Source organism: Ziziphus jujuba, chromosome 12 (genome assembly GCF_031755915.1).
Source record: "Ziziphus jujuba cultivar Dongzao chromosome 12, ASM3175591v1".
In the NCBI taxonomy this organism is placed as follows: Eukaryota; Viridiplantae; Streptophyta; class Magnoliopsida; order Rosales; family Rhamnaceae; genus Ziziphus; species Ziziphus jujuba.
Genome location: NC_083390.1, coordinates 19,334,987 through 19,362,549, shown reverse-complemented (window position 1 = coordinate 19,362,549; position 27,563 = coordinate 19,334,987). Strand labels below are relative to the sequence as shown.

At 32.2% G+C, this 27,563-nt stretch overlaps 2 protein-coding genes and 1 pseudogene across 4 annotated transcripts; all 3 read right to left on the bottom strand.

Annotated features, from left to right (window-relative positions):
- Positions 1–2,428: 2,428 nt before the first annotated feature.
- On the bottom strand, positions 2,429–3,270 carry LOC107429264 (uncharacterized). Its single transcript, XM_016039918.4, has one exon. The coding sequence runs from the start codon at positions 3,072–3,074 to the stop codon at positions 2,682–2,684; it is 393 nt and encodes a 130-aa protein (XP_015895404.1). The 5' UTR covers positions 3,075–3,270; the 3' UTR covers positions 2,429–2,681.
- Positions 3,271–8,173: 4,903 nt separating this feature from the next.
- Positions 8,174–12,062, bottom strand: LOC107429279 (plasmodesmata-located protein 6). Of its 3 annotated transcripts, XR_007237627.2 has the most exons (4): positions 11,121–12,057; positions 9,491–9,622; positions 9,307–9,375; positions 8,174–8,418 (listed from the first exon to the last, which is right to left on the bottom strand). XR_007237627.2 is itself a non-coding variant. In XM_016039937.4 (3 exons), exons 1-3 carry the CDS (start codon positions 11,860–11,862, stop codon positions 9,365–9,367), a joined length of 885 nt encoding a protein of 294 aa, XP_015895423.2. In that variant the 5' UTR covers positions 11,863–12,057; the 3' UTR covers positions 8,909–9,364. The 3 variants fall into 3 exon arrangements, 1 of the variants encoding a protein (XP_015895423.2); XR_007237628.2 differs by lacking the exon at positions 9,491–9,622 and having other exon boundaries at positions 11,121–12,062; XM_016039937.4 differs by lacking the exon at positions 8,174–8,418 and having other exon boundaries at positions 8,909–9,375.
- Positions 12,063–19,543: 7,481 nt separating this feature from the next.
- LOC107429261 ((-)-alpha-terpineol synthase-like) lies at positions 19,544–25,961 on the bottom strand (annotated as a pseudogene).
- Positions 25,962–27,563: the final 1,602 nt, after the last annotated feature.

Here is a 27,563-nt window from a genome sequence, read left to right as displayed (position 1 = left end):
TCCTTAGGAAAAAAAAAAAAAAAAAACTTTGCATTATTGAATTTTTATTTTTTTCATTACTCAATAAAATTAACTCCATCTTTCCTATAGTTACATAATTTCTTGTTTTGGGCTGGGACAAGGAAAAGGTGAATCCATATCTCCGATTTTAACAATTAGTTATTATTATTATTATTTTGCTAAAACAATTAGTTAAATTTTTATGCATAACGTGTTATTTCATATATAAAATCAAAAAATTAGTGATATTATATTAGAATTTAGAACGAATGATTTTGACAGATTTATAATTACTTATATAATTTAATTCAATTTTTAGCAAAAAAATAATAATAATAATTTTAATTCAATTAAACAGCAAAATAAAAATTAATTTCTTCTGCACGATTAAGGACCGAGGGAAGTTGTTTTTGTTTATATGAGAACTTTAGTATATAAGGGACAAATAAATTAAATAAATCATGATTTGCCGCCCAAGAGAAAAAAACTACCTCTAGATCTAATAAGTCCGAACACGAATACTCCAAACTTGCCGATCAAATAGTCTGCTAATGTTCCATACTTTAGATCAAATAATCTGCGAATGTTCCAAACTTCAGATGTGGCTATTAATTTATATATAATTGTCTGTATGTTGGAAAAAAAATAAAATAAAAACAATTTATAGTTGTTTGCTACTGTAGTACTTAACATTGCAGAAATGAAATTAAAAAGGGCTTAGGGGGCAGTATTGGCTTTTACTTAAATCCTATCAAAAAGCAAATTGCATTTGACAGCTTGATTAAATCCTATAACAAGCTAACTGCATTTGCGCCCTAGCTTGCACAAAGTCATAGCTTTGAGCGTGTGTTTGGATTCACCTTAATCTTTGCCATCAACATCATCAATCAATCACGTTATAGAAAGACCAGATGACCGAGAGAAGCCTATAGACCAATATTTGCATCAATTTACCAAGGAAAAGTAACATTCTAACAAGCAGAAGTTACATTCCATTTGGTTTTGGGCTTTTCCAGAGTCTCTTCCGATTATAAATCTATCTTTAACGCAGCATCTTGAACCGATCATATTTGCTAAACAAATTTTCTTTTTACAGATCTTCAAAGACATTATGTTCTCATCAAGTATTATCAATGAAAACAAAAACAAAAGACTGAATCGAGCTAGCCATTTTTAGTAGATCCAACCTCAGTCACAAACTTAGAAGCCAATCTTAAAAATAAGAACAAAGGTTAGTTCCTTCTCCATTGGCCAGCCAAGACTCGGATAAAAGTGATTAAATAACTACAAAGATGGAATAGGAAAAAGGAATCCACAATGTGGAAAGGAAAAAGGGAACTGACATGGTGGAAGAAAAACATGGAAACAGAGCTGTCAAAAGGAGGAGCAGATTATTGGCACTTAAATCTCCATTTGCACCACAAGTATAACAGACCAGATAAAGTAGACTTATCCTCAAGTAACATGTTTAATCTAATCAAGTTGGATTAAGCAGAATCTAAATCAATCTGTTCCTTTCCATATCAGCCAAGAGAGTAATAACTCGTCGAGTATATTCACTGAAGAAAGAGTATTACAGTCACAAGCTAAACGGTCCAAACAAAAATTCATTTCCATCCACAGATATGATTAGATAGACACTCATTAACCAGTGAATTGAAGCCTAAATTGAGCTAAAAATAGGGAAATCGATCCTAGGTTGAGACGGTGACAAAATTAGGTATTAATAAGGAAGACAAGGAATTTCAAACTCCTCATACCAGAACTTTCATAACCTGTCGTCCTAATGAAAATGCAAAAGAGTTGAAAGCCATGCTCAAAATAAGAGTTTAACATCAATAAGAGATCAAATTTGGAATCAATACAGCCAATACTTTATGCAAAGCCAAATATTGCCAAAAAGCTTGAATGGTGGACAACAAGAAGCAACCATACTTCTAAGGTCTACTCATCAAGACAAGCAGAGAAAGAGAAATCTATAAAAACACATTAAGCTCTAACAAATGCATGGGTAAGTTTAAGATAAAGACACATTCCATGCGCTTGATTACTAAGCTCATCGTTGGCAAACAACCATATCTTTGACTCACTCACTATAACTAACCTGACCTATGTCGGTATTCGAAAAGAAAACAAAACCAAAACCAACCAAATTCTCCGCAGCTCTATCTAGTCCCTAACAACACCATCCAAACAAGAATCTTTTTCACACCAACACCATCTCATAATTTCATAAACATAACCAAAGCCATGTAGACCGATGCAACAAGCATAACTTCTAGACCAAACGCATGAAATTTGGGGATTCATAATACATACTAAAAGAAAAAAACCCTAGTTGCAATAGCAGCTTCCACCTTCACTATGTTATTTCTTTTCAAAACTGAATGAGAGATTGAATATAATTCAAAGACTCAAAATCCGCAAATGCAAAATGCAGTAGTAGCTTTGACATTCGATTAATTTCAAACGCAATGCAGTATAATCCCAACTAAAAATTCCAAATATCCAACATTAAAGCAATTTATCATGTTATAAAAGCATCCAAAAACATAAAAATCTAAAAAAAAAACAACATACAAGAACATAAAAAAAAGAAAGAAAAGAAAATTAAAAGAAAATTACTCCATAATTCGTCTAAATCCATGTGAAATTTTTTTTGAACACAAACCCATATGAATTCAGTTCCGGTTCTTCAACCGCTCGATTCGCTGATTGAGCTGCTCGATCCGGACGACGAGGCTGGTGACGGAGTAGAGAAGCCAGTAGAAGATCAAAGCGGCGCCGATCAGAAGCGCATTACGCTGGCTCTTCATGATGGATTTCTGGTGTCGCAGATGCTCAGATGGGGTACAGGAATCGGCCTCACAGTTGGGACGGGTCTCGTACTTCCAGTAGATATCCAAGAGCAAGAAGAGGCAAAACGGCACAATCGAGAGGAAAGGCTTGAGCAGATTACGTGTCACGGCGATGAGACCCTTTCGGAGACCATCGAGTCCCGGGATCGTCAGGAGGAGGACCATGATCGCTTCTGCGGCAGCCGCGTAGCCCAACACAACCCATTCAAGCGCCATATCTGCCGGAGATTTTTTTTGCTTCTTTGTCTCTGAAAACCCTAGATCTTTGAAGAAGTGGTTATTTTTCAGACGGTGGAAGTTAATGAAGAATTTCTTCGTTACTTGAGCTTGTGGAATGAAATGCTGTGTCGGTTTTCTTTTTCCCTTTTTTTTTTTTTTTTTTTTTTTTTTTGGAATAAAATTTATTTTGGTATTGCTTCGTGAGAGAGGAAACTGAGAGAGCGTACTGCGGGCTTCAATGGAGGTATTGATATGTTGACCAATGGATTTACGAATCCCTTACACGTGGCTATGTTTATCGTCTCTCTGTCGACACCTGGCTCATTTTTGTAGCGTCACGTATCGAAAATTCCTGTGGTTTTTTGGTCCAGAGTTGAATGTCAGCCCAACTCTATGCAGTTTATGGTCTTGGGCTGATTTGGGCTCCAGTCATTTTCACCCAAACAAGTTTCAACTCTGGGTTACATAGATAATTTGGGCTTATAAACCCAAACCATTTTTTTTGGATTCGCACTTTTTATTTACTTATTTATTATTTTAAATATGGATAAATTACGAACTTCAACTTGTAATATTGGCCCCCAAAAAAAAAAACTCAAACTTGTAATTCTTTTTTTTTTTTTTTTTAATTCAAATTAGGGGAGGAAGGTTTTTCAGTCCCAGCCCTAGTCAAATCTAAGATGTGATATTAAACTATTAGATATTATTAAACTGTCCTTTAGAGGACAAAACTTGTGTTCAGGAAGTATAAATGCTATGCTTTCTTTCACTTTTATTAAGTATAACTTTCACAATTTTTTTCTTTCTAAGTATTGTATACAAAATATATTTTTTTAATTTTCTATGACTTTCACAATTTTTTTTCTTTCTAAGAATTGTATACAAAATATATTTTTTTTATTTTGAATGAGCATGTTAAATGAGATTGGAAGGACACGATTTTATAAAATAGTCTTATAAATATATGCAGTATGAAAATTGTTCTTATTTAAAAATTAAAAAAAAAAAAAAAAAAGCCTAAGCACAACGAATGTTTATGCAAATCTTAAGTGGAGGCCCATTTTTAAAGGTTGTGGGCTACCATATTAGTCTTTCGTTTTCACTAATGAGGTACTCCATGTAACACGTTAATTTCATCTATAGACGCTAGGTGCCTCCAGATTCGTCAAGTTGGCACGATAGTCCTTTTACTTCAATTCTTTTTTTCTTTTTGCCCTTTTTGTTTATTTGACAATTTCAAAATTTCTTCAAAATTCTACACTTTATTTTCTTTTTTAGTTGCTGTCGTTTAAAAGAATTTCAAGTTTTCAAAAGAAAAGTTTAGAATTTCGTGGTTTTTGGTAATTTGACGGAGGGTATAAAGATAAACACACGTTCAAATAGATGCTTTATCATTTTTTACTTTACAGGTGTCCAAAACAATGGGCAGTCCGTAGAGAAAGGCTTTACAAAATTGAAGAAAAGAAATATATAAGTTTAAAACTGAATATTTGTAATTTTATTCGAGGATGTCATGGTGAATAATAAGAATTGTAGAATTGGGTTGCCTCTAGAACGATAGTCCCATGTAGATTATTTGATGGACCTATTTAACTTGCAAAGAATGGAAAAACCTAAAAGATAAGACCGAGATCTTCCCATGTCATATATATGATTTATGAGAACCGATTAAAAATCGAGAACATGTATTTCCAAAAGCTGTGAAGGAATAATGTGATAATTCCACTTCCTACTTTAATTAAACAATACAAAAGAAAATGACATAAGAAAAGTAGAGGGGCAAGATAAAAAGGGATAAATGTTTGATATGATATTGTACTAGAGACAAATTTAAATGGGATAAGTATATGATATTATATTGTACAAGAGACAAATTTAAATGGATAAGAGAGAGAATGATATAGCATATTCAATAATTAATTGGGTTTGTGCAAAGAAAAATAGTATTTGTTATTATTATTGAATGATCATATGTTAAATGACAATTTAAATAATTATCATAAAATTATTTATTTTAAAATAAAAAATAATAAAATTAAATATTTTAATTAAAAATTATTATATAAATTGATGATTGTCGTTAATAATGATAAATAATAAAATTTTTATACAAAATATAACTAAAATGATGTATTCAAAATTTTGATTGAATAACAGTAAACTAGGGGATATGGATGGGTAGGAATCTATCTGTGGGACCAATATTGGATTAATCTTCATTACTTATTACCCTCCTAGATATATTTGTAAATTTTTTAAACTCATTTAGCAAATTTGCAGTGGCAATTGAAGGTCTTCTCAACTTTATTGTGAGACAAAGTGTCATTCCTCTAAAACTTGTGACCATATCACTTGGACAATAATGATCTTAACCATATATAATTATTGCACCAAACCATACGCTAAAAAACAGGTTATCATGCTTGCCCTTTTGTGGTCACAGCCCATGAAAGCCGCCAGGAATCTTATGTACTGTGGTATTGTAGCCTTCTTAGATGTTTCCCACCCTAACACTGTCCTCAACGTACCTACTCTCTAACCTGTCCCATCTCTTTCACATACAAAATCTCTATACACTATTCATTATTATACATAAGATATAATCTCATTTTTATATGCAGTGAAGTCTAGTGAACTTCATAATCCATTAAAATATTTTCCTTATCTATATAATTCAATATCTTTTATTTATTTGTTTTGAACATATGTTAAATGGAATTTTTGTGATTTTGATCGACCCTTATTTTGAGGATAAGCACAATAGTTATTGTCGTTTTGAGTTTATCAAAAAGGATATAATTTTTCGGGGTTTGTTGGCACTACAATCTGCCATAAATTTTCTCTCTCTTACATAAAAAGTCACAATGATCAGGAAAGAGATCCCTTTTACGGGAAGCTTCAAATGAATAATTTAAGTTTGTGCTAGGGTTGGCTATATTTCAAATTTTCAATAGCCTTGCCTTTTTACTGTGTTTGCCTCTTTCAAAAGCTGAAGTCCATGGACGGCCAACACAGTACTCTCCACGTGAGAAGAACAAGACAATGAATGACAAATAGGGAACCAGCTGTCATTGTTTTTTGCAAAATGGAGGAAGTTACTTGGTACTGACTTGTTGGTTAATTTGTCAGAAATGACAGAATTTTGAAGACATTTTCTAACCAGGCATAAATATCATAATAATTATTGCTTCTAATTGACTATATATCGAGGTTAGGTTTGAGTTTGACGAATGTAACAACAACCTCTTTTTGAGTCAATGAACAAAATAATAAAAATACTGAGAGAGGTGGGATTAAGAGGTACAGGTAGAAAGAATTAATGGTAGATTGTAAATATAATAATTAATTAATTAACTAATGAGAAACACCTTTTTGACTACACTATTTTTCCACTCTATGGAGGTTTCTAGCTAGTTTTATCCTCAGTGATTATTCCAAAAGAGAATAATCAACTCAGAAAAAGAGCTAATGGGGAACCAGGCAGCTGGAATTATAGATAAGCTGTTTTGCATAAAAATATGTGACGTAAATGATGATCAATTATGTTATAATGGGTAATTATCTGGAAAAAAATGAAATTAATATTTTAATATACTTTCATATGAATCAGAGCAACAATTGTTCAAGTGCTACTGGCTTTTTCTTTTGTCTGAGTGACAATGTTCTGGAAGGCTAGAGCGCTTAGTTTTTCCTTCCATCTTCTCATTTCCCAAAGTAGTTTTGCCAGTGCTTCCAACTTTAAAAGACCTTTTTTTTTTTTTTTTTTTTTTGGGATAGAAACTTTAAAAGACTTTTGCACACAAAGTTTTAAGTGATTATGGTTTTTAAACAGAACTTCCGTTTGAGATAGTATAAAATTTTATTAGTTAATTAGTTTTGATAAAAAAAACTGTTCTAAAAGTAATAAACATTTTTAACAAACTGTTCAAACATTATCAAAGATAGTTTTTCAAAAACCAAGCCAAACATGGTTTCAATAGTTTGTGAAAATTAACAACTATACATATATTGGGTAGAGAATTAAAGAAATTCATTAGCTTAAGAAAATAATTTCTTATACGATATATGAATTTTTCGAAAGGTAAGCAGAAAACTAAACTTATGAAAACTCTTTTGTATCCATATCATTTTGAATCTAATGGACTAATAATAGATTAAAAACTTAATTGTAGAAGTGGATTATTATATTAAGAAATGGTTAATAAATCATCAAACAAGTCATTTGTGCTGTTACCCAAGAAAAATTGGTTTTTTAATAATAAAAAAAAGAATTCACAGCAATTTTCTAAAAGGACCTTTTATATAATAGGACATAGATGATAGACCAGCATTTACGAAAAGGCTATACATTTTTATATAAAATAAAGAAGAATGCCAATTATCAAAGAATGGGAAGGAGGTAGAAATGTTTTATATTCTGCATGGAAGATTCTCTGGTTTATTTTATCTTCTTCTTTTTTTCTGGTAATTATGGAAGATTCTCTGTTTTGTATATATTTCTCATCTAACTTAAAATAGTGTTTTTGGCCGCTTGCCAAAGAAAATTAAAATAGTGTTTTTTGCCGTTTGCCAAAGAAAATTCTTTTAATCTGCCCTCTCAATTTGTAATGCTTCTTGTCACTTTTTTGTGACTTGTTTTTTTCCTTTATTTATTTATTTATTTTTTTGACCTATCTTATGTACTGTCCCAGTGTCACATGCAGGATTTCATCATATCTTCTCCTTTCTTGCTTTTGTTAATTAAAAAAGATTTAAAATAAAATATTTGTGTATTATTTAATTCTTACCTAGCTTCCATCATTCACAGCTTCCCCAATTACATCCATAAGCCGAAGACACATATACAATATTTATACACAAAAAATAAAGAGACAGAGAGACAAAGGTAGAGATTAGGACAGAAATAAAAACTCCTATATTAAAAGGCAAAAGAAATGAATAATGGATGAGAGAGAAAAGACAACGTTCCACAGGATACTATATATACCAGCATCATGAACCTGGTGATTATTTATTTAATTAAATGCAATCAAAGTTTCTTTCTGCTAAAAAATATTAGTCGGGCCGTTGAGCTAAAAAAAAAAAAAAAAAAAAGGTGCATAGTATATATATAATATAATTGAGGAAACTTTGGACCTTAATCATTGTTAGGATCACCATTTATACATCTTTGAATATCCAACATCATTTTTTCTTGACCAATTCGTTGTTCCTCAAAACTGGACAATCTAGTCAATACATGAGTTGGCAGATCACAGAAAGTGTATAATACTTTGAATTTGATCCCAAAAAGTAAGACAATCAGATGGTAGAGATTACAGAAAGCTTTAAGGCTGAAATACTGCAGTAACACAACCAACAAACTATTAGGTTTGTTGCAATATTTTGACATTTGAGAACTGTAGCACCGTCACATACATATCAAATATGGATGAAAATATATGATATGGGGATCTATTGAAACAATTTACAATCCCACTTGTATGTAAGAGACAATAGTTCAAATTCAGCTTTTGATTTAGTCATTAGTTAGATGCATCCAGAGGCCAGAAAGAAACAGAAATATATGGCCCGAAAAAAAAAAATGACAAAGAAGCAAACACAAAATCATTACTGTCAAAAAGATTAAAGAATCCAAATACTACAGAGCTTAGATGATCTTTCAATTGAAATCTCATAATTCGACTTTTACTCGGGTTTGTTTGGAATGTTAAACTGTAATGTATTGAATTGAATTAAACTATTTTAAACCTCTTTTAAGTCAATTTAAAGTAGTTCAATCTATCTCAATACAATCTGACATTCCAAATGAATGCTTAAAATTTCCAAACTTCAATAAAAAGTTGGCAATTTCTTTATAAGAAACTAGCAAAGATGAACTAACTCATCATTACAAATGCACTTTTTACATAAAAATTTGCACAAAATAAAATTCATGGTAAACAGGCTAACATTGTTCAAAACTTAAGTGGAAGTGTGGGAAAGTAAGGAATCTTAGAGCATTTTTTTTTTTTTTAATTTTTTTTTTCCTTCTTATTGCAAATTTCATTTCACTGGTTTCAAGGTACAGCTTTAAACATACACATCTTTTCTATATACCTTCAAGTATCCTTTATAGGAAATATGAAAGAAACACTTTCAAAAGGGAACAGTAGGAGAGGAAAAAGTTGGGATTAAAGAGCTAAAAACTGAAACAAAGAAAGAGCCACCAAAAAGCGAAATAATTTACCAAAGAGGGATTAGGAGAAACAGAGAGTCCATTCCAAGAATTATCAACAAACAGGAATTTATTTTCCACCTGTAGAGAAAATATGACAATAAAATTAAAGAGTTTAATAAACTTTTTCATGTTGCAAAAAGCATAAAGAAAAGTGGGATTAGAAACAGAGTAAAGAAAGCAATAATATTTGTACCTTTCCCTTTTTCACATATTTTTCTTAAGCAAGAGAGGAATACAATTAGAAGAGCCACACCAGCAATAAGTCCAATTAATATTGCAAGCGTCTTCTCAATCTCTTCATCGTTATTATTACTATCATTTTCGCCTACATCAACAACCAGAAGGAAAAAAAAAAAAAAGCATCAAATAATTTAAAATCCCATCTTACTTTAACTTTATGCACAACAAATAGAATAAAGCAACAATCATATATCAATCAATTTTATTTTATTTTTTTGGATTTTTGAATCTTTAAAATGGGAAAAAAAACCAATGAGAGCCACTCATTTTTAAGGCTAATTTTGTTTGTTCTTTCTGCACATGAACACGAGAAAGAAAATGCATACATGCCCGTCAAGTTCTGTTTATATAGTCATGTCAAGAAAATGGAGATTACGATATGATTATGATTTCAACAAGTATAGCTCTCACCTCTCTCAATATTAATCATGCATTATTTTAGCTCTGAGTTACTAATGAATGAGTGTTTTTTCTTTCTTTTTATTTATTTATTTTTTGGGTGGGGGAAGCTATCTAACTAGTGTGTATATATATATATATATATACACATATATAAACTGAAATTATCTACTAATGCTTCATCAAACCGTTTATATTGGGCACTTAGCAGTCTATTACTAGTCTATTGGGTGCTAATTAGTATATAATTTCTATATACAAGATGATTTTTGGACCGTCATTGATGTTCTTTTGGCATTGGATTCTTCCACCAAGTTCCTTATGAGACACTAATTCAAAGTAGGGTCTTACTTGCCCCGTTGGACTGCAATTTTGGGTTACTATGAACTTTACAACGAACTTTTTCTTTGTTGAATTTACAATTCTCGAACTAAAAAAAACAACTAGTCAAAATCAAAGAGCAATTTTCGAAGGCCTTCTTTTCTCACCTTTTTCTCTTTTCTTTTTTTAGTGCCAAATTGAATAACCTTTGAGCAAAGAAATATGAGTGAATTACAAAAATATAAATGTTATATATAATAATTCGCTTTATGTAAAAATACTCAAAAGGGATTAGATTTATTTCTCAGAATCTTGGAACCCCATTATGCACATAACCCACTCTAAGTGAAATCAAATTATGTGATTCAATTCACTTGAATATTCCCATATACCATAGAATGGGAAACACTTCACTAGGCATATATGGTAGTAAGTGAATGAGAAAAAGTGCTTCCATTAAATATACACTTTACACAAACTCATGAGTCACTAAGCATTAAGATAAATATGTTCATTACCACTCTAATTACACACACAAAAGTAAAATTAAAAATTACCACATAAAAAAAAAAAAAAAAAAGAAGAAAGGAAATAGAGGCTGGCTAGGAATTTACAATAAAGTTCTTGCATAATCAGAACTTACCCAAAATTTACCATGCATGTTTCAAATTTTGCATATTAGCTAGGTAAGTAATTTAGTATTTTCACATCGAGGGCGTTGGGTAAATTCATAATTATTCAAGAGGGGTCTTTACGCTTTTAGAAAATTAGATAGAATTCCACAGATTTGGGGCCAAAGTGCAAATAAACAAACAAGCATAAATAAACCAGAAACCACCACCGGAGTGGCCAAACTAGCTTACCATTTCCGGAGCGAGAGTGAGATCCACCTTCCGAGTAGCGCGCGTAGCACTTAGCTAAGAACATATCACCCCAAGCAGCGGGCCCACACTCAGTTTTGAGCCGTCCGATCGCCTCCGACAGACAATCCTGACACTCACTCGCACTCAAATCCCCTACACACTGCGCCTCACCCCGAACATCCCCAGAACCACCCACACGGTAAGGCCTATTAGACCCATCGGACGTCCCCAAATAAGCCAGCACGGCATCCCTCCTAGTCAACGCGTCAGAATCATACCCGATCGACGGCCCACATTTCTTCACCACCACAGTCTTGTCCTCCACACCCAAAAACTTGCTATTATCATACTTCACGAAACACCCTTCGAGCTGCAAAGCTCCACCGAACGAGTCAACGCACAGAGTCCCGAGTTGACTCACAGCGCGAGCCACGCAGCGGCCGCAGTCGTTCCCGTTGAGGTCACCGCGGCATTGGAAGAGGCCGTAGACGGTGTCCTGAGAGCTGGAGCTGGAAGAGCCTGAGATGGTGAAGTTGTTGTAGGAAGTAGACATGGCCGAGTTGACAGCGGAAGTGAGCAGCGAGTTGACGTTCGACTCGTAGGGCGAACCGGGTGCATATTTGAGCTGAGAACAACCGCCGAATACGAAAGTCTCGGTTGCGGAAGTTGATGGGGTCGTGACAAGAACTGAAACAGATAGAAGGAAAACGAGCACGGCAAGGGCTCTTTTGGTTTCCGACATGTTTAAGACCGAGCAAAAGGTAGAAGAGTGTTATGGTTTTGTTGTGGTGATGAATATTATGAGGAAGGAAAATTGCAGAGAAAGAGATAGAGAAAATTTTTTTTTTTTCCCTTTTTTTTATTTATTGGGTTTTGTTTTGTAGGAGAGAAAGAAGAGGAAGGGGTTTGCTTGGAGGTGAATTTACGTAAAGGAAGGAAGTTTGAATGATGTGGTGAGGGGGTTGTAAGGTGGGGGTATATCTAAATTCAGTGCATCCATGTGTAGGTGATCATAATAATAATTATTATTATTGTTGTTGTTGTTTATTATTTTTATTAATATTATTGGCCTAATATTGGAGGGTAAGGTGTCCTAGTTGGAGAGGGGGGTTGAAAGTCAATTATGGGTGAGAGAGATTGGTTATGGTTGACAACATCAATATGAAAAGCTACTCCAGAGTTTACCTATTTATATATATATATATATATTTATATATATTGTATAACTGGATCTTTGAATTGGGTCCTACAAATTTCATTGGCTTAATTATCAAGTTTGCTGGTTTTTTCTGGGGCAACCTAAGTTTCCCTTTCCTTGTTTTTTACATATTTATCTTTTTATTTCTGAGTAATTCCTAGGTAAAATCATTTTGTGGGGTTCACTGAAATGTATAACTTAACTGACACGTAGAATCATAACTTGGAATTTTATTGCTAATTATTATTATTATTTAAAAAAAATATATATTTTGGAAGAGAAGCTGTCCATCTACTTAAGTTTGTGGAAAGATTTGGTAATTCAACCTGACACGTAGCTAGAGATTCATAAAGAAAAGTGTTGAGATAACGCAAAGTAGGTTTAAAAATACCCTAAAAAAGAAATCAAATATATAATATAAAAAAAAGGGTATTGTTTTTGAGAGTTAAGTAGAATTATATCCATCTATTTTACTGTTCCAAAAGCATAACTACCAACTCTGATATACTGATGGGTCTCACACACAAATGGTCGTACTCACGAAAATATCAGAAACTAGCCCTTTGAGAGACAGGTTGAATTGAATTTTAGCAGGAGTAATTGAATATTTTGAAATAACACATTGTTTCGGCTTGACCCAAAAAAAGAAAAAAAAAAAGAAAAAAAAAAAAAAGGTAGAAGTGCAAAATGGGACACGTAGCTATTTACAAAACATTGGAAAAAAAAAAAAAAAAAAAAAAAAAAAAAAACCAAGAAGGTGCAAATCCGTCTAACTGATCAATGATGGTGTCAGTTTATTTATTTATATTAATTCTATCCAAACAACCTAAAAGTGAATATGAACAATTTATCCTCGGGAAAGTTGAAGATAAAACGCACCCATTTTCACTATATTCCATTGTAGAATCTTTGGATACTTCCATGGAAGTAGTTTCAAGAGCTGTGCCACGTCCTTTTCTACGAAAGACGGTCTGAAATTTCTGATTGCAATTTTATTCGTAGAAACAGAATATCAGACCATATCCGAAAAAAAAAAAAAAAAAAAAGAGTATCAGACCATATACCAAAAAAAAAAAAAAAAAAAAAAAAAAGAGATTATCTTCCTTAGGTACTTTATAACGAATTTAAATATGAATAATTTTAGTTGTTAGCTTATATATTATAATATTAATTAAAATATGAATGATTTTTAATTCAATTTAATTTTTTATTTCTTCATCATATGGTTTCCCTACTCAAATAAAAATTTGGCTGGGCAAGAATTTAATAATCCCTTTATTGAAAATGCAAATACATGGTATTGCCAATTTATCCGGCATGGATTTGTTGGTTCGCCTTTAATTTTTGTTGGTGAAGAAACATTTTGATTGCCACAAATAGAGGCCGGGGTCCCAAAATTGAGTCCTTAAAATAGGGGCCATCAACAACTTTCTCTATGAATTATGGTATTTTTATGTTTATAATTTAGGAAAAAAAATAATTCCTGATACAGAACTTTAACTTAAAATTATATGAAGGGAGTAATTAACAAATTCTCTTTTTTTTTTTTTCCTTAAAAAAAAAAAAACACTATTTAGGAGGACCAACCTGGCAACTTGTTTACATTTGACCAATGGATGCCCTGTTTGGAAGGTCCTTCAAAACAATTTAGAATCTATGGGTGGGTTGAATTTTAGAACTTCATAAAATCATATAATAATGTAGTCACCAAACAATAGATGAATAAATTCAGTTCTATATCAAATATTGTACAATATAGTTATAAAATCTTCATGGAGGAATCCAACAACTTATTATTATTATTATTATTATTTTTAATTACAAAGGAATCAAATAACTTGGCCACAAACCTTTAAAACCAAAAGGATAAGGATGGGCAAAAAAACAAAACAAGACCCCAAAAAAAAAAAAAATGAAAAAGGAAGGAAAAATAAAGTTCGTATATTTTATATGATCTATCAGTTTCTAACACGTCTCCATTTCACCCAAAAAAAGAAAAAAGAAAAAACACTAGAGAAAAAATAATAGAGAAAATTTAGTGCCATAACTTTCATCTTTTCCAATTTATATTTATACATACATATAATGACTGGTTTGTTATTTATAGCTCAACGTCTTCCTCTCATGAATATGATGCTTCAGCTGACTCCTCTAGGTTTTTGTTTATTCTTATGTAAAAGGAAAGGCCAATACTGCTGCTCATTATTTAATTGGAAATTTCTGATAAAGATTGATTTGTTGTTTGTGCTATATATATATATATATATAATATTAATTGTTCAATTTCGATTGAATTTGCAATATTATTTGTTTTATTTAGATGTTTGTTACAATTACGAATGGCTTTTGTTGTTTTAATCGTGTATCAGTAATTAATTCAGTCATATTAAACTATTTTTTTAATAATATTACCGTTAAAGCTATGAGCGATGTTGTTGGAAAAAAACTCAACACCGATGTCTCTGATTGTGCAAGCGTGCCACTTTCTGGATTGAAAGAAATAGAAAAAATAATAATAATAACAATTGCAAAAATAAAATAAAATCAGATGAATATATTTAATTGCAGAGAACAAACAATTAAAAAAGTTCTAATACTTTAATAATTAAAAAATTTTAATCAACTAAGAAAAATATATCAGAACAATACTAATAATAATAAAAATTAAAACCAATAAAATGGACGGTCTAAAAACCAGTATAAAATTAAATGGTTATAACCAAATAATAAGCTGTTGAAAACTAAAAATAAAAATGAGAGAATTGTTTTAGTGTAAAAAGGTGTAATAAAAGTTGAGGTGTCTCCTCGATGAACAAATAAAGCTTCAATATATAGTAAAAGAAGCCATTCACAAATTTTTTTCTTTTCGATATCGGATATTTGAAAATATTTCATTTCTAAAACCTAATTGGTTTTTTTTTTTTCTCCTAATCCATATGAGATATTTTTCATTTTGCTTCCTTATTATTTTAGACCGAAAACATTGGTACAAACAGATGTCAAATAATTGGTCTTACTATAAGCATTTTATTTATTCATTATTATTAGTGTTTAATTTTGACATGTTATGTAGTGATGTTAACATGTTTCGTGTGCAATATACTAATATTAGATACTGATGGCAATCTGGGTGCCATATGTAATATATGACAAATGACTCATTTAGGGAATTAATGTTTTATGTTTTAATTTTGGTTAATTTCCTTCTTTAATTTGTTTTTATTTTTTTTCTAAAATGTTTTTATTACGTTCTTTCTGAATTTAGAACAGGGAGAGCGGGGGAAAAAATCATTTTTGAATTATGTTTCGTATGTCTCTCCCTCCATTTTTTAATGTGTACTTTCCGGATTGATTTCTCATTATTTTTTTATAAAAATCAGATGAATCTCTCTATTTTTTTAATAAAAAAAGAAGAGTTTAACTTACATTTGTACGGATTCTTATTTTGCAATTTTTCTTTTCATTGCCTTTAATTATGGCAACTACAAATAAAGACTTTCTCTTATATTTTAAAAAATTATGCATTATATTTAATTCTTCCACACCATATACCGTACTCATATACGATTCTGAAAATCTCTATAATTTGAAAGGTAAGACTATATATGATGTACAATTAAACTCATGGATATTAAACAAAAAATAAATAAATATAAAAATAAAAAAGCTAGTGTACAAATTTTGACGAAGAATTGATCTTCTACTTTTCCATGCTCGTTGACTGACAAAAAAACACCATAGAACTTGCAAGGAAATCAAAATAGTTCGAAGCAATTATGCTTTGGTTGTAGCGCAATAATAAAACAAATGAAATTGACCGACGACTTCGACATTTTATTTTCTTAGTCAAGGAAAAAAAAAAAAAAAACCATATATTCACTTTCTCATGTAAATTAATGCACCATAAAACACGCAAAATCAATATCCATGGAGCTTCTCTGTCTTTCTCTGTCTCGTGATTGTACTATAACACCATGTTGTAAAGGAGATAAAATAGAGGGTGTTCAATCAACCAAGAAAAAGAAAATGGCCGAGGTAGTTGTCAATATGGCACTAGCTATTCTTGCTATGTCCCCCGTGTCCAGGCTCGAGTTTGGAAAAGGAAAAAGAAAGAAAATGGCCAAAAAGAAAAACTTCAATAATTATAGGCTTGTACCTTGTATTATATGTTTTCTTTGTAAAGCTAACTAGGAAATTTATATAGTAAATATATATATATATATATATATAAAGATTTGGTTTTGAACTATCTTTTACTTTATAATAAGTAATTTAGATAATATGATAAATTTTAGAGTGAATTACGATCTTAATTTTTAACTTTGTTATAAATGAATTCATCTTCAATTTTGATTAAATAAATTGATAATAGTTATATCTATGAATTAATAACGAAATTTATAAGAAAAGATATTAAGTTGTTAAAAATGTGATAATGCTTAAAATATGTCAATTGCCAGGTAACCATGTTTTATATTCTAAAATGGGAAATAGTTTTCCAGATCAAATTTATACCGAGAGAAATAGACAATAATATGAAGTGTATGGCTATTTTCTTAGGTTCCGACCAAAGGGATTGGCATTTTGCGAACAGAGATAAGGATTCCCCACGAGCAGTGCTCGGCTTGGTGCTTGAATAACCCAAAATTCTCGTTGCTTTTGTCTCTGGCCCAACCTCATGTGCCTGGCTTACGGATCTATACAAATTATGGAAGCGAATTATAAAACTTTCCCATGCTCTACGTTTTGTTGTTTTTTTGTCAAATTTTAATTCAATCTACGCCAAGCCTATATATATATATATATATATTTGATATGATAAACAATTTTTAGAGAAGGATTGTAAATAAATGTCCCTTACAATCTCTCTCTATAAATTCTAATTATATTAAAACTATATATATATATTATAGATATTGTTTTTGTTTGTTAATTGGGAAAAAAATAGTAAATGTTTTTCATCAATATTAATCATTTCTGTATTTGGATTTTACCTGAGAAAACAGTGATGGGATATTAATCTTCCAACTAATAAGAGTCTTCTTGGTAGATCTCCAACCTAAGGAAAAGACGTGAGAACCAACGTTCATTAGGAGTAAGCCGTGTTCGGAAGAGCAAAGCATTATTCTCACTTTGTACTAAATCTATTTTCTTTAATGCCAAAAATATAAAAAATACAATATATATATATATATATATATAAATAAACAAATAAACAGAGGAAATTAAGTTCCGCTTTCACTTGAAGGAACCAATGAATAATTGAAATTTCAATTACAAGCAAACTACTTTTACGTTTTATATTTTCTTTCCCCGCTATTTATTGGGGAGATACAATCAAACGATCTCATAGACAAATATAAGATATGGGATCGGCTCTATGTTGGCCAAAATATGGGGATATACTTTACTTTTGTTTACAGCACTTATTTTTTCAAAGGTGAAAGTTTTAAAAAAAATATTTGCGTTTTATTTTTTATTTATTTTTCATTGTTTTCTTCATTATTTGTTTCCTAAATTCAAAGAGAGTGACAAGCCTAGCAGGATTTATTATTATTATTATTATTTTATAAAAAAAAAAATTTGGGCTAAGTTGGCAACTAGCATGTAGCGACTTTTATGCTTTTTGCCACTAAAAAAAAATGTTAATCATGTAAAATCATTAATTTGCACTCTTTAATAATAATAATAATAATAATAATAATAATAATAATAATAATAATAATAATAATAATAATAATAATAATAATAATAATAATAATACGATGATTAAGTTCAATTTTAAAATACAATAAGAAAACACATTACTATTCTGAAAAAAGAAAAGGAAACAAATTACTGATGCTCAAGGGTTAGTTCATATAATAATCAATATCAATGAGAAAGTGTTTGAATTATTTTAGAAATTAAAAAGATATAAAAGGTTTTAAACCATGAACAGAAAACAATTTCCAGGAAATGGACAAAAATGGTTTTGTTGTGTGGAAATTTTCCTCGAACTAGTCCGAAAAGGCCCATACAAGGAGCAACGATAGGAACATTTTAAGCCCACTTAACAAGAAGGCGACATTCTTGTTAAAAAAAAAAAAAAAAAAAAAAAAGGGCCACTCCCCCACATATTTCAACCAATAAAAACAACAGAGCAATGCCATAAAGCTTCTTTTAAACACAAAACAAAACAAACATGGTACACACCCGTTGCTTAAAATCTATGAGCTGGATGATTGGTTTTTTTTTTTAATCTGGGACAGCCCAAATGTTCGTATGTACCTTTGTCCCCACATTGATTAGTTTAACAAATTTAAAGGGTATCTACAAAGTTTGGATTACCATTTTCATTGGGCTAACCTACTAGTGGAATTTCAATCGTCATTTGTGCTACTTAGTGCCATAGGGTATATAATATGGGCTATAAGCACGTTAATAGGTGTTATGGGGTATATATACCTTGGGCTATGATTAGTGGGTACCTGGGGTGGGTTTGGCTGTCCATAAGAGTGGTGCTTGATGCTTAATGTGAGGGAGTGAATCCTTAGTGTATGGGTATATAATATGAGTGGTGCTTAGTGAATTATGTGAGGGAGTGATGGCACACATATGAGGATTAAATAGGTTAACCTTTTTTGCTTTTAGGCTTATTTATTTATTTTTTTAATTCATGCTATGATAATATATAAATTCAAATTGAACACTAATATTAAAAATAAACCTATAAACCATATTATTATTATTATTATCATCTTAATCATTAGAACTTATAAAAATTTTATTTTTATTTCTTACAAATTGAAAAACTTGAAATCACAAAAAGTTGACACAAAAGGTACAAAATTATAATGTGGGTTTTCTAATATTTATATGCAAAGCAAAACAAAATCATGTACACCCGCATAAAATTGCTGACACATGCATGATAGGTCATTTATAAAAAGAAAAAGAAACGAAATAATAAATAGAAAAATAACAACCGTGAAACCTTGTAATATAAGAATCAAAACATAGTAGACGTATGTTATTAAAACTGCAGGAAGAACATTGAAATATCAATTTATAAATTTTATACAGATCGAATATTTGTACGAATACAACTCGTGCTATTAATAGGGAAAAGAAGCTGGATTGATGATAATAATAATAATAATAATAATCCTAGCTTTGATTTTGGATCTTTAATTTGCATAAATTTAATACATCAAGCACTCCATTACTTCTCTTTCATGTTTAGCTAGATGGAAATGGGCTCGATAAGCAATGATAAAACACGGTCTTTTATTTCTCTATCCGGCATACGATGTCTATCTCCATGTTGGTACATGCATTGAGCCATATTCAAGCAAGATTCATTGCAATTCTGATAAAACTCTCGGTTTGGAACCATTCGCATTAACATCTTCATTCATATTTTTCCGCGTTTCGCCAATAAAAAATTTGATGTGTTTCCGAACATCAGCTTCTGGAGCACCAGTTTCGTGCATATAACACTGGATTGATTTTGGAACATCACCTCTTTTTAATTCATCCTGAATATTACAAGAAACCGAAAAAAAAAAAAAAAAAAGGATGAAAAGAAATATTGTGTTAGGCACAGATTAACGAAAAATTATAAAAAAAAAAAAAAAAAGGATGAGAAGAAATATTGTGTTGGGCAGAGACTTGATCTTGCACGAAAAATAAACAAGACTAAACAGTAAGAAAAAAAAATCATTATATTTCATATAATTTGGATCCGAATTGGTTTGTTAAATTTAGTTAATTAATAATGAAACATTGGGTATACTATATGTGTAATGTTTATTTTTCTTCCCTTATTAGTATCTCTAAAGATCCAAATTAAACCCAGTTAATGGAAAAACTGGGTTTACAGATGATATAGTTTTGTTTACCGATGATGTTCCCAAATTGTCAGCAAGTCGTAAAATCATTGATGACCAAATAAGTACTTTTGGGTACTCTTCCAAGCATTGCATAGCCTCTTCTGTAATTAGATTTGAAACAAAGAAATAGGTATGGACCAATACAACAGGAGCTGATATTGATATCCATGCATTCTTCAAAACTTGGAGTATGTCCACTGTACTACTACTTTTTTTTGCTGAACCACTGTACTACTACTTTGCTTCTTGTAAATAACACTTACAAAAATCTGTCCGCTGATCCAACAGTTTATACCGATTAGTACAGCATGGAACATCAGCAGAGAGATTCAAGAATCAATGTAACAAATATTAAAAGATTGTCGCTTATCCAATTAGATTTTTAATTTTAAAATTAATACGGATACATGTTGAAAATATATTTTTATTACATTAAAATTACTACTTAGCTCACCAAGTTTTGTTGAACAAATGATGTATAAAAATGTAAATGTGAATTCATTTGGCTAACAAAATTTTGTGAAAAAATTTGATAGCCTTATGTAAAACAAAATATTTAAAAATGATTAACCATGAAATTACAAATTTTTAAACAAAAATTAGTACCGCTTTCCTGAGGTATTGAATGATGTGAAGTCCTTGTTCTTTAAGCACATCAAAGGCGATTTCATTAACTGAATTGTGAAAGAGTAAAGAAACTATCTTCAGGTAAGCTGGTAGCTGGTGCATTGCATCTATATCCCATCTATAACCCAATAACATAATTTCAGACTAAACTTATAAAAGATCAAATAATAAAATTAATCAATTGCTAATTGAATATCCATAATTAAATAGTTAATTACTAAAAAGCTCCAATTCTTCCAAAGTACCATAAACATCATATGCATCATCAATAACTGTGATTACTGATTAGTGCATTAATCTTGGTACATATGCGCCTAAAATATCCAAATTGAGGTTTATATGCGTTTCCCATCGTCCATAGGAAACTTTCCATCAACCTGTCCCTTGCAAAACTCAATTTTTCTCCAAGGCGAGTGCTTACTCCGCCACCTTTAATATAATATACACACATAAAATGAAGCCTATACCAGAATTGTCTATATATATATATATATATATAACTCAAAAGTCAAAATTTAAGATATATATATATATATATATGTAACAGATGTGAAATCCTCTCATGTATTATTTTTTTTTAATTTCTTAATTGATACCAATGTAAGGGAAAGGTATATCAAATTTCCAAATAGAAATCCCAAAAAAATAAAATAATTGAGATATATTATAATTCATATTTGGGCCTGTTTGTTTGCCAAGATTAAAGAAGGCTGGATAGGCTAGTGTAGGATGGGTTGGGGATTGGACTGGCAAGGACAGGATTGGAATGAATGTTTCTGTCCAATCCTATGTTTGTTGACGATGGGATTAATATCGAAATAGTTAAATTAGATTATATCAAATATTTAAAAATTTAGATTCTAAATTTTAAAATATTAATTTAAATTCTGGCGATCTTGGGCACCAAGCCGTTTGCGCGATCTTAGGCACTGGGATTGTTCGACCTATCCCAAATGTTGGGCCTGTTTTGGGTGATATAGAGCATTGGGTCTGTTGGGTGCTAGGGCTGCTGGGTTAGTTTGGGCGATACTAGGTGTTAGCCCTGTTTGGGCCTCATCAAATGGTTAGCCAGTTCGGACAACACTGGGCTTCAAGGTCGTTTCAGAGGTATCTTGACACTAGGGCCTTTCGGGCACTACGGGGCGTAAAGATGTTCAAGCAGTCCTAGACGTTGAGTCCGTACAGTTATTTAAGATCCTGTCGATCTCTAATCCCATTGTTATTTCAGTAATTTTAAATCAATATTAATTAATCCCTTTCCATTCTATTTAGACCCCAACCACGTAGCACCAATAGTCCAATTTTTATTAATACATAGTTGTTGGGTTGGATATTGTTAGAGCTTCCCTGTTAAAATGTTAACAAACAAACATGGGACAAATTTTATCCACTCCGGTCCAAATGAACGAACGAACCGTTTACTTTCATGCTTGTTTTCATAATTATCTGGATGCATGTTTCAAATATTCCTGATGATTAGATTGCACGACGTTGAAATACAATTTGGCAAAGCTCATGCATAATGGGTTCATATCTTTCTTCCTTTCATATACTGGTATGAATGAACCACCTATGCTCTAATCTTTGAACCCTCCAATGGAGTGGCAGCTCCAATACATGTCTCACACTAATACACAGGCTTCATCTTATTTTTTTTATTTTTTTATTTTTTTCCATTTATTCTTTGAGATTTCTGGTTGAGAAATCTCTTGCTTTTTCTAAAATATTTGCACTTTCTATGGAATAATTCAAAGTTTTATATAATGAAAACATTCTCATGATTTTTTTAGCCATGTAGTTAATTTTTTTTTCATCTTTGAAAACATCATAAATCTATACAATTGAAAATGAATCATATAAACTGTAAGTATGAAAATATGATCCTTAAATAGTATTTTTTAAGCGTTACTTTTGCAATGTACTATTGTTAAATGTCCATTGTAGTCCATTCACTAGGCTAACCTTAAATATTGTCTAATTAATTAATTAATTAGTATTGTAACACCCCGTCCCAAATCGCACCGGAATCCGTGCACGTTGATCGAGGTTGACCGTTGACCAAGCGGGTCAAAAGTTGACTTTTTGCTCCAGTTGGAATTTCTAGTTGACCAGGGTACCGTGGCGAAGTGCATGATGCCCCGAGTTAGTAGACTAGTAGCACGTCAAAAACGGGGTTACAGTTTGAAAGTTATGGGCAAAATAAGTTGAGGTACAAACAGTCCAAAAGGTGCCGGAAGTTGACTTTTTCTTGTGGTGTAATTTGGTATTGACTCTTTGTATGGTTTTAAAGTACTCGTCGATACGAGTTTATAGACTAGCGGCACGCTTGAATCGGACGTTTGGTTAAAAAGTTATGGACGTTTGAAATTCGCCGGATATCGTATTATTTTATTATATCTGGCTTAAGTGCACAGTGACGCCACGTGTCAGCTTCTGATTGGTCCACGTGGCATAAACAGTGTCACACGGTGGCTTTTATTTGATAAAATTCTCGGGGAAGAGAGAGAAAGAGAGAGAAAGTCCGACGGCCACCGGAGATTTTCAAATTTTCCGGCCGATCTACTGTACATGCACCGGCCAGCAAGGTTCCCCTCCCCATTTCCGGCAAAACCTCAAAGTTTCACGGCGATCGGCCGCCGGACGCGCCCGGATCGGACGTTCAAAGATCGGTGGCGACTTTTTCCCTCCACCGCCGATTGACCCATTTCCGGCCACACGCGCCAGCTAGCCAGCACCACCTCCTCAAGTCCGGCCGACCCACCAAATTTCACAGCCACCGAACCACCGACGCGCCGGGATCGGAGTGTTTTCCGGCGAGGGGTCGGAAATCTTCAAACCGTGATTTCTCCGCCGTCCGGCCTCCGTTTGCCTCACCACCGGTCCTGTTGGATTGCTCTCCCCACGATCTACAAATCTGCAAAAAATCCCAGCCAACGGCCACCGCACGCGCCGCCGCCGGCGACGGTTGCCGGTGACCGCGGCGGCTTGCTGGAAGTTACTGTTTCGGCGAGTACCCAGTCTCCCGGCCGGCCCCAGTCCACTGTGTTTGATCTCTTAAACCCGAATCCGGCATCCGTTTCTGTCAATTCGCGACGGTTTGGGAGAATTGCGGAACCGAAATCCGAAAAGCTTTCCGGCGAGATTCCGACCCCGTCGGGTCCGATTACCGAAAAGTAAGACCGAATCAGTGATTCTCATCACTCGAGCTTCGATTCGGTATATAACTCGTAACTTTTAGATATCGTTTAGTGTTCGCTCCCCGGGTACCCATTTGGGAATTATCCGAATAAAATATTAATATTTTTGGTTGGTACACTGTGGTTGTTTAGGTGCGCGTACGAGCGGTGGAGTTGATCCCGAGGAGGATCTTAGTTGATTTACGCGCTCAAGGTGAGTGACCCACCTTCAAAAATTATTTTGGGCAATTAATTATGTTTAATTGGTATTTAAATTAGTATTTCAATTATGCTCATGTGGTGCGATTTAATTATGAATTTTATTGCGGTTTAATTAATTTATTATGCATGAGCAAAGTATGTTTCGGTATTAATTGTACGTGGTTTTAAGTAATATTTTTTTTGGGCATAATTGGGTTAAATATTTTACGAAAATATTTATTTAAATTTTATAAATTATGCCCGCGATATTTTTATGGTTGCATCTCGTATTTTGAGAAAATTGTGGTTTGTCGGTTATCAATGTTTCGTACCGGTTTATTAAATAAAAATATGTGGGATGGTAAGTGTGAGAATTTAATGTATTTCCCACGGTAATTTTGGAAAACGGTACGGTTGGTTAATAATGTTTATTTTTAGACGCACTCATACAGTATTGGTGTTACGGTGTATGGACACGTGGTAGCGCGCGGTTATTATTTCTCCAGTTGTTGCCATTGGACTGTGGGCAGACAAGTTTGTTATTGGCCACAGCCACCCCCCTCCTTGGCCGGGAGATGGTTTCAGCAGCGGTACTGTCGAGACGCCGAAGTGCCGTTTGCAGGTTTCTCTCTTCAACGCCCCCGCCAGTCGGTGCTCGGGACGCTGGGTATCCGAGGGCATCAACGGTATATGGTGTGGTGCGTCAAGTGTAAATTGCAAATAATGTTTTAAACCCCAAAGGTGTTCAAAAATTATTTATTATAATTTATTACATTTTAATTATATATTGGGGTATTTATTTATTTATTTATTGTTTATCAAATGGTTTAATCCTTTGGTTTTCGGGAAGTACGTACATCGGGTTTTGTGAAAAGGTTTTAAAAAGGGAACATTTCAAACGGTGCAATTGGTGAGAGTTTTGAGGGAAATTATTATTTCCAACAGTTGTCATTATTTATTTATTAATTGTTGGTATTTATTCAATTCCCTTAATTATTATTATTATTGTTTTATTATCATTAAAAGTGTTCAGTAGTTAGGGTCACTCATTGAGATGATTAGCATCTCACGTTTTTAAGTTCCGTTCCCTTAGGTGCAAGTGGTGGTAGACGTTCTTCCGGAGCGAACCAAGTTTTCCGCTGCTGTTGTGTTTCGAGAAGTACTTCTGTACTTTTTCATTTCAGTGTATTATTTCTTTCATCCTTGTTGTATTTCTGTTGATTAGCACTTTTTAAAGCTCTGTATACTATTGGGACACTTATGTTTTATTTACGCACTGGACTGTTGTTGTTGTTAAGAAGTGCTGTAATTTGTGGAACAACTTGTAGTTTTGTGGGAGGAATAAGGAGGTGATTATAGAAGTGTGTTTTCAATGCAGGTAATTTGTGGTAAGTCCATCCCTTAGGGGAGGCTCTGCTGGATTTTCTATTAGAGGGTCCGGTAGGGTTTCCCTGGGATCAGGGCTTGTCTAGGATTCCGGAAAGGAATTCTGGACGGGTCCTGACAGGTATACTAAAAGCTAATAGTACCATGAATTGGAGTTACCTTGAGGTACAAAATACCCATGTTGTCTACGAAGTCTAAATTCAGTAGCCGTTGTATACAAATCTCTACTCTTCTATGTATGAGAAATGTTATTACTATGTAAAACCTTCAATATGCTTTTTATTTCCACCGCAAAGTGGTAAAATCAAAGTGGTAAGACTTTTCAGCACATCAATCAACTCAAGTTGACTACTTTATCTGTCTCCTTCTGGCCAAGCATTACTCTTACTTAATCTTTTATTCTTTCAGCTAATTGACTTGTCTTGCATATCTCTCTCCCTATACAAATAATTTCCATACATCAAATTCAGCGTTAAAAAAAAAAAAAAAAGCTATTAATTAAAAACTTTGTTTTTCACAAAATAGTGTTACCATATATTCGCTTCGCAGTGACTAACATAAACTCGAGATGCCAAATAGATTGGTAGTTCGTAGATCGCCGAGCAACATTTTCTTCGGAGTTTTTTGACAGCGGATATGCATTTGACTAGAAAGAGAGAATTGGAAGTGAGATGGGAGCTAAAAAATGGTTGTTGCAATATATTAGTCGAAGTGAAAGTGGGGAGTTTAGCAAACAAGTTTATGAATAGCCATTGAGGTTGTTGACACAAATAAGGTGATTTTGAAGAAATAAAAATAAAAGAAAAGAAAATCTCCCACAGAGGTGGAGTCAAAGAATGTCACTAAGGGCAGGCCATATGTTATAAATATAAAATTATAAGTTTGGTTGGGTTAGTCTAAGGGTAAACCCCATTTACTCAATATACTTAGAAGTTGTGGAACAAATATATATTTATGCTTTAAAAAAACCAAAAGAATTACCCAACATTATAAATAAAAGAATTATTAATTGAATTTTTACAGTAATTTTATATGACATTTGGATGGTACTTTATTTTTTTAAGATAACATACAGATCTTTTGTTTGGAAGGATGATTAAAATATAAAAGAGAATGTTATAAGACGTATTTATTCTAGCTAAATGAAAGATATGTATCAAATAAAATCAAATATTAAAACATAAAAGCTAGAGTCAAGATAAAAAATCCATTAAAAAGAATAAGTAATAAGACTCAAGAAAATTTAAAAATTAAAATGAATTAATAAAAAAATTATAGTAAATACTGAATAAAATAACTATTAAGTAACTTTTAACAACAAGAATAGTTGTAATTTAATTATTAATACGAAATTATATTAGTCTCTATTTATTAAATAAAGTTAGTATTTTTAATAAAATTTAGTTTATGATTTCGAAATACTTGCAAAATATAATAATATGTATTGAAAAGATAAACATTTGGATAGGGGAGTCAATTATCTATTTAAATATATATATATATATATATGTTATTTTTTTGTTTGAAAGTTATATATATATAATTAAAAAACTTAGGGGGTCCATGGTTCCCCCACCCTATAACGCGGCTCCGCCGCTGACCTGCAATAATTTTTCATGAGTTCATCCATAGAACTTTTATATGTGAATGTGTAACCAAAAATACATTATTTGGATATTGGACGTTTTCTATTTAAAAGAATCTTTTCACAGTTTCAGATATTTTCAATGCCTACTATGTAACCAATTCCATCAAAGTTAAAATTTTATACAACCACTCAAAGATGTTTCCACGGCATTTTCGAGGGAAAAAAAATAAAATTGCAAGCTGTTATGTTGTTTGGCATTGTACAAATATGTTTTGGACTCTAAATTGAATATATATATGGTTTTCCTGGATTGAATTATTGGTTCTGGCAGCTTCTGAAGTGATGAAGATTGAGTAAATATGTATAAAAAACTTAGGGGGACCATGGCTCCCT

Bases quoted from the DNA above. Each gene is read 5' to 3' on its own strand.
- LOC107429264 (XM_016039918.4), bottom strand. From the start codon at position 3,074: ATGGCGCTTGAATGGGTTGTGTTGGGCTACGCGGCTGCCGCAGAAGCG.
- LOC107429279 (XM_016039937.4), bottom strand. From the start codon at position 11,862: ATGTCGGAAACCAAAAGAGCCCTTGCCGTGCTCGTTTTCCTTCTATCT. The intron at 9,623-11,120 runs GTAAGCTAGTTT...TTGTTGATGTAG, and splicing joins TCACTCTCGCTCCGGAAATG to GCGAAAATGATAGTAATAAT.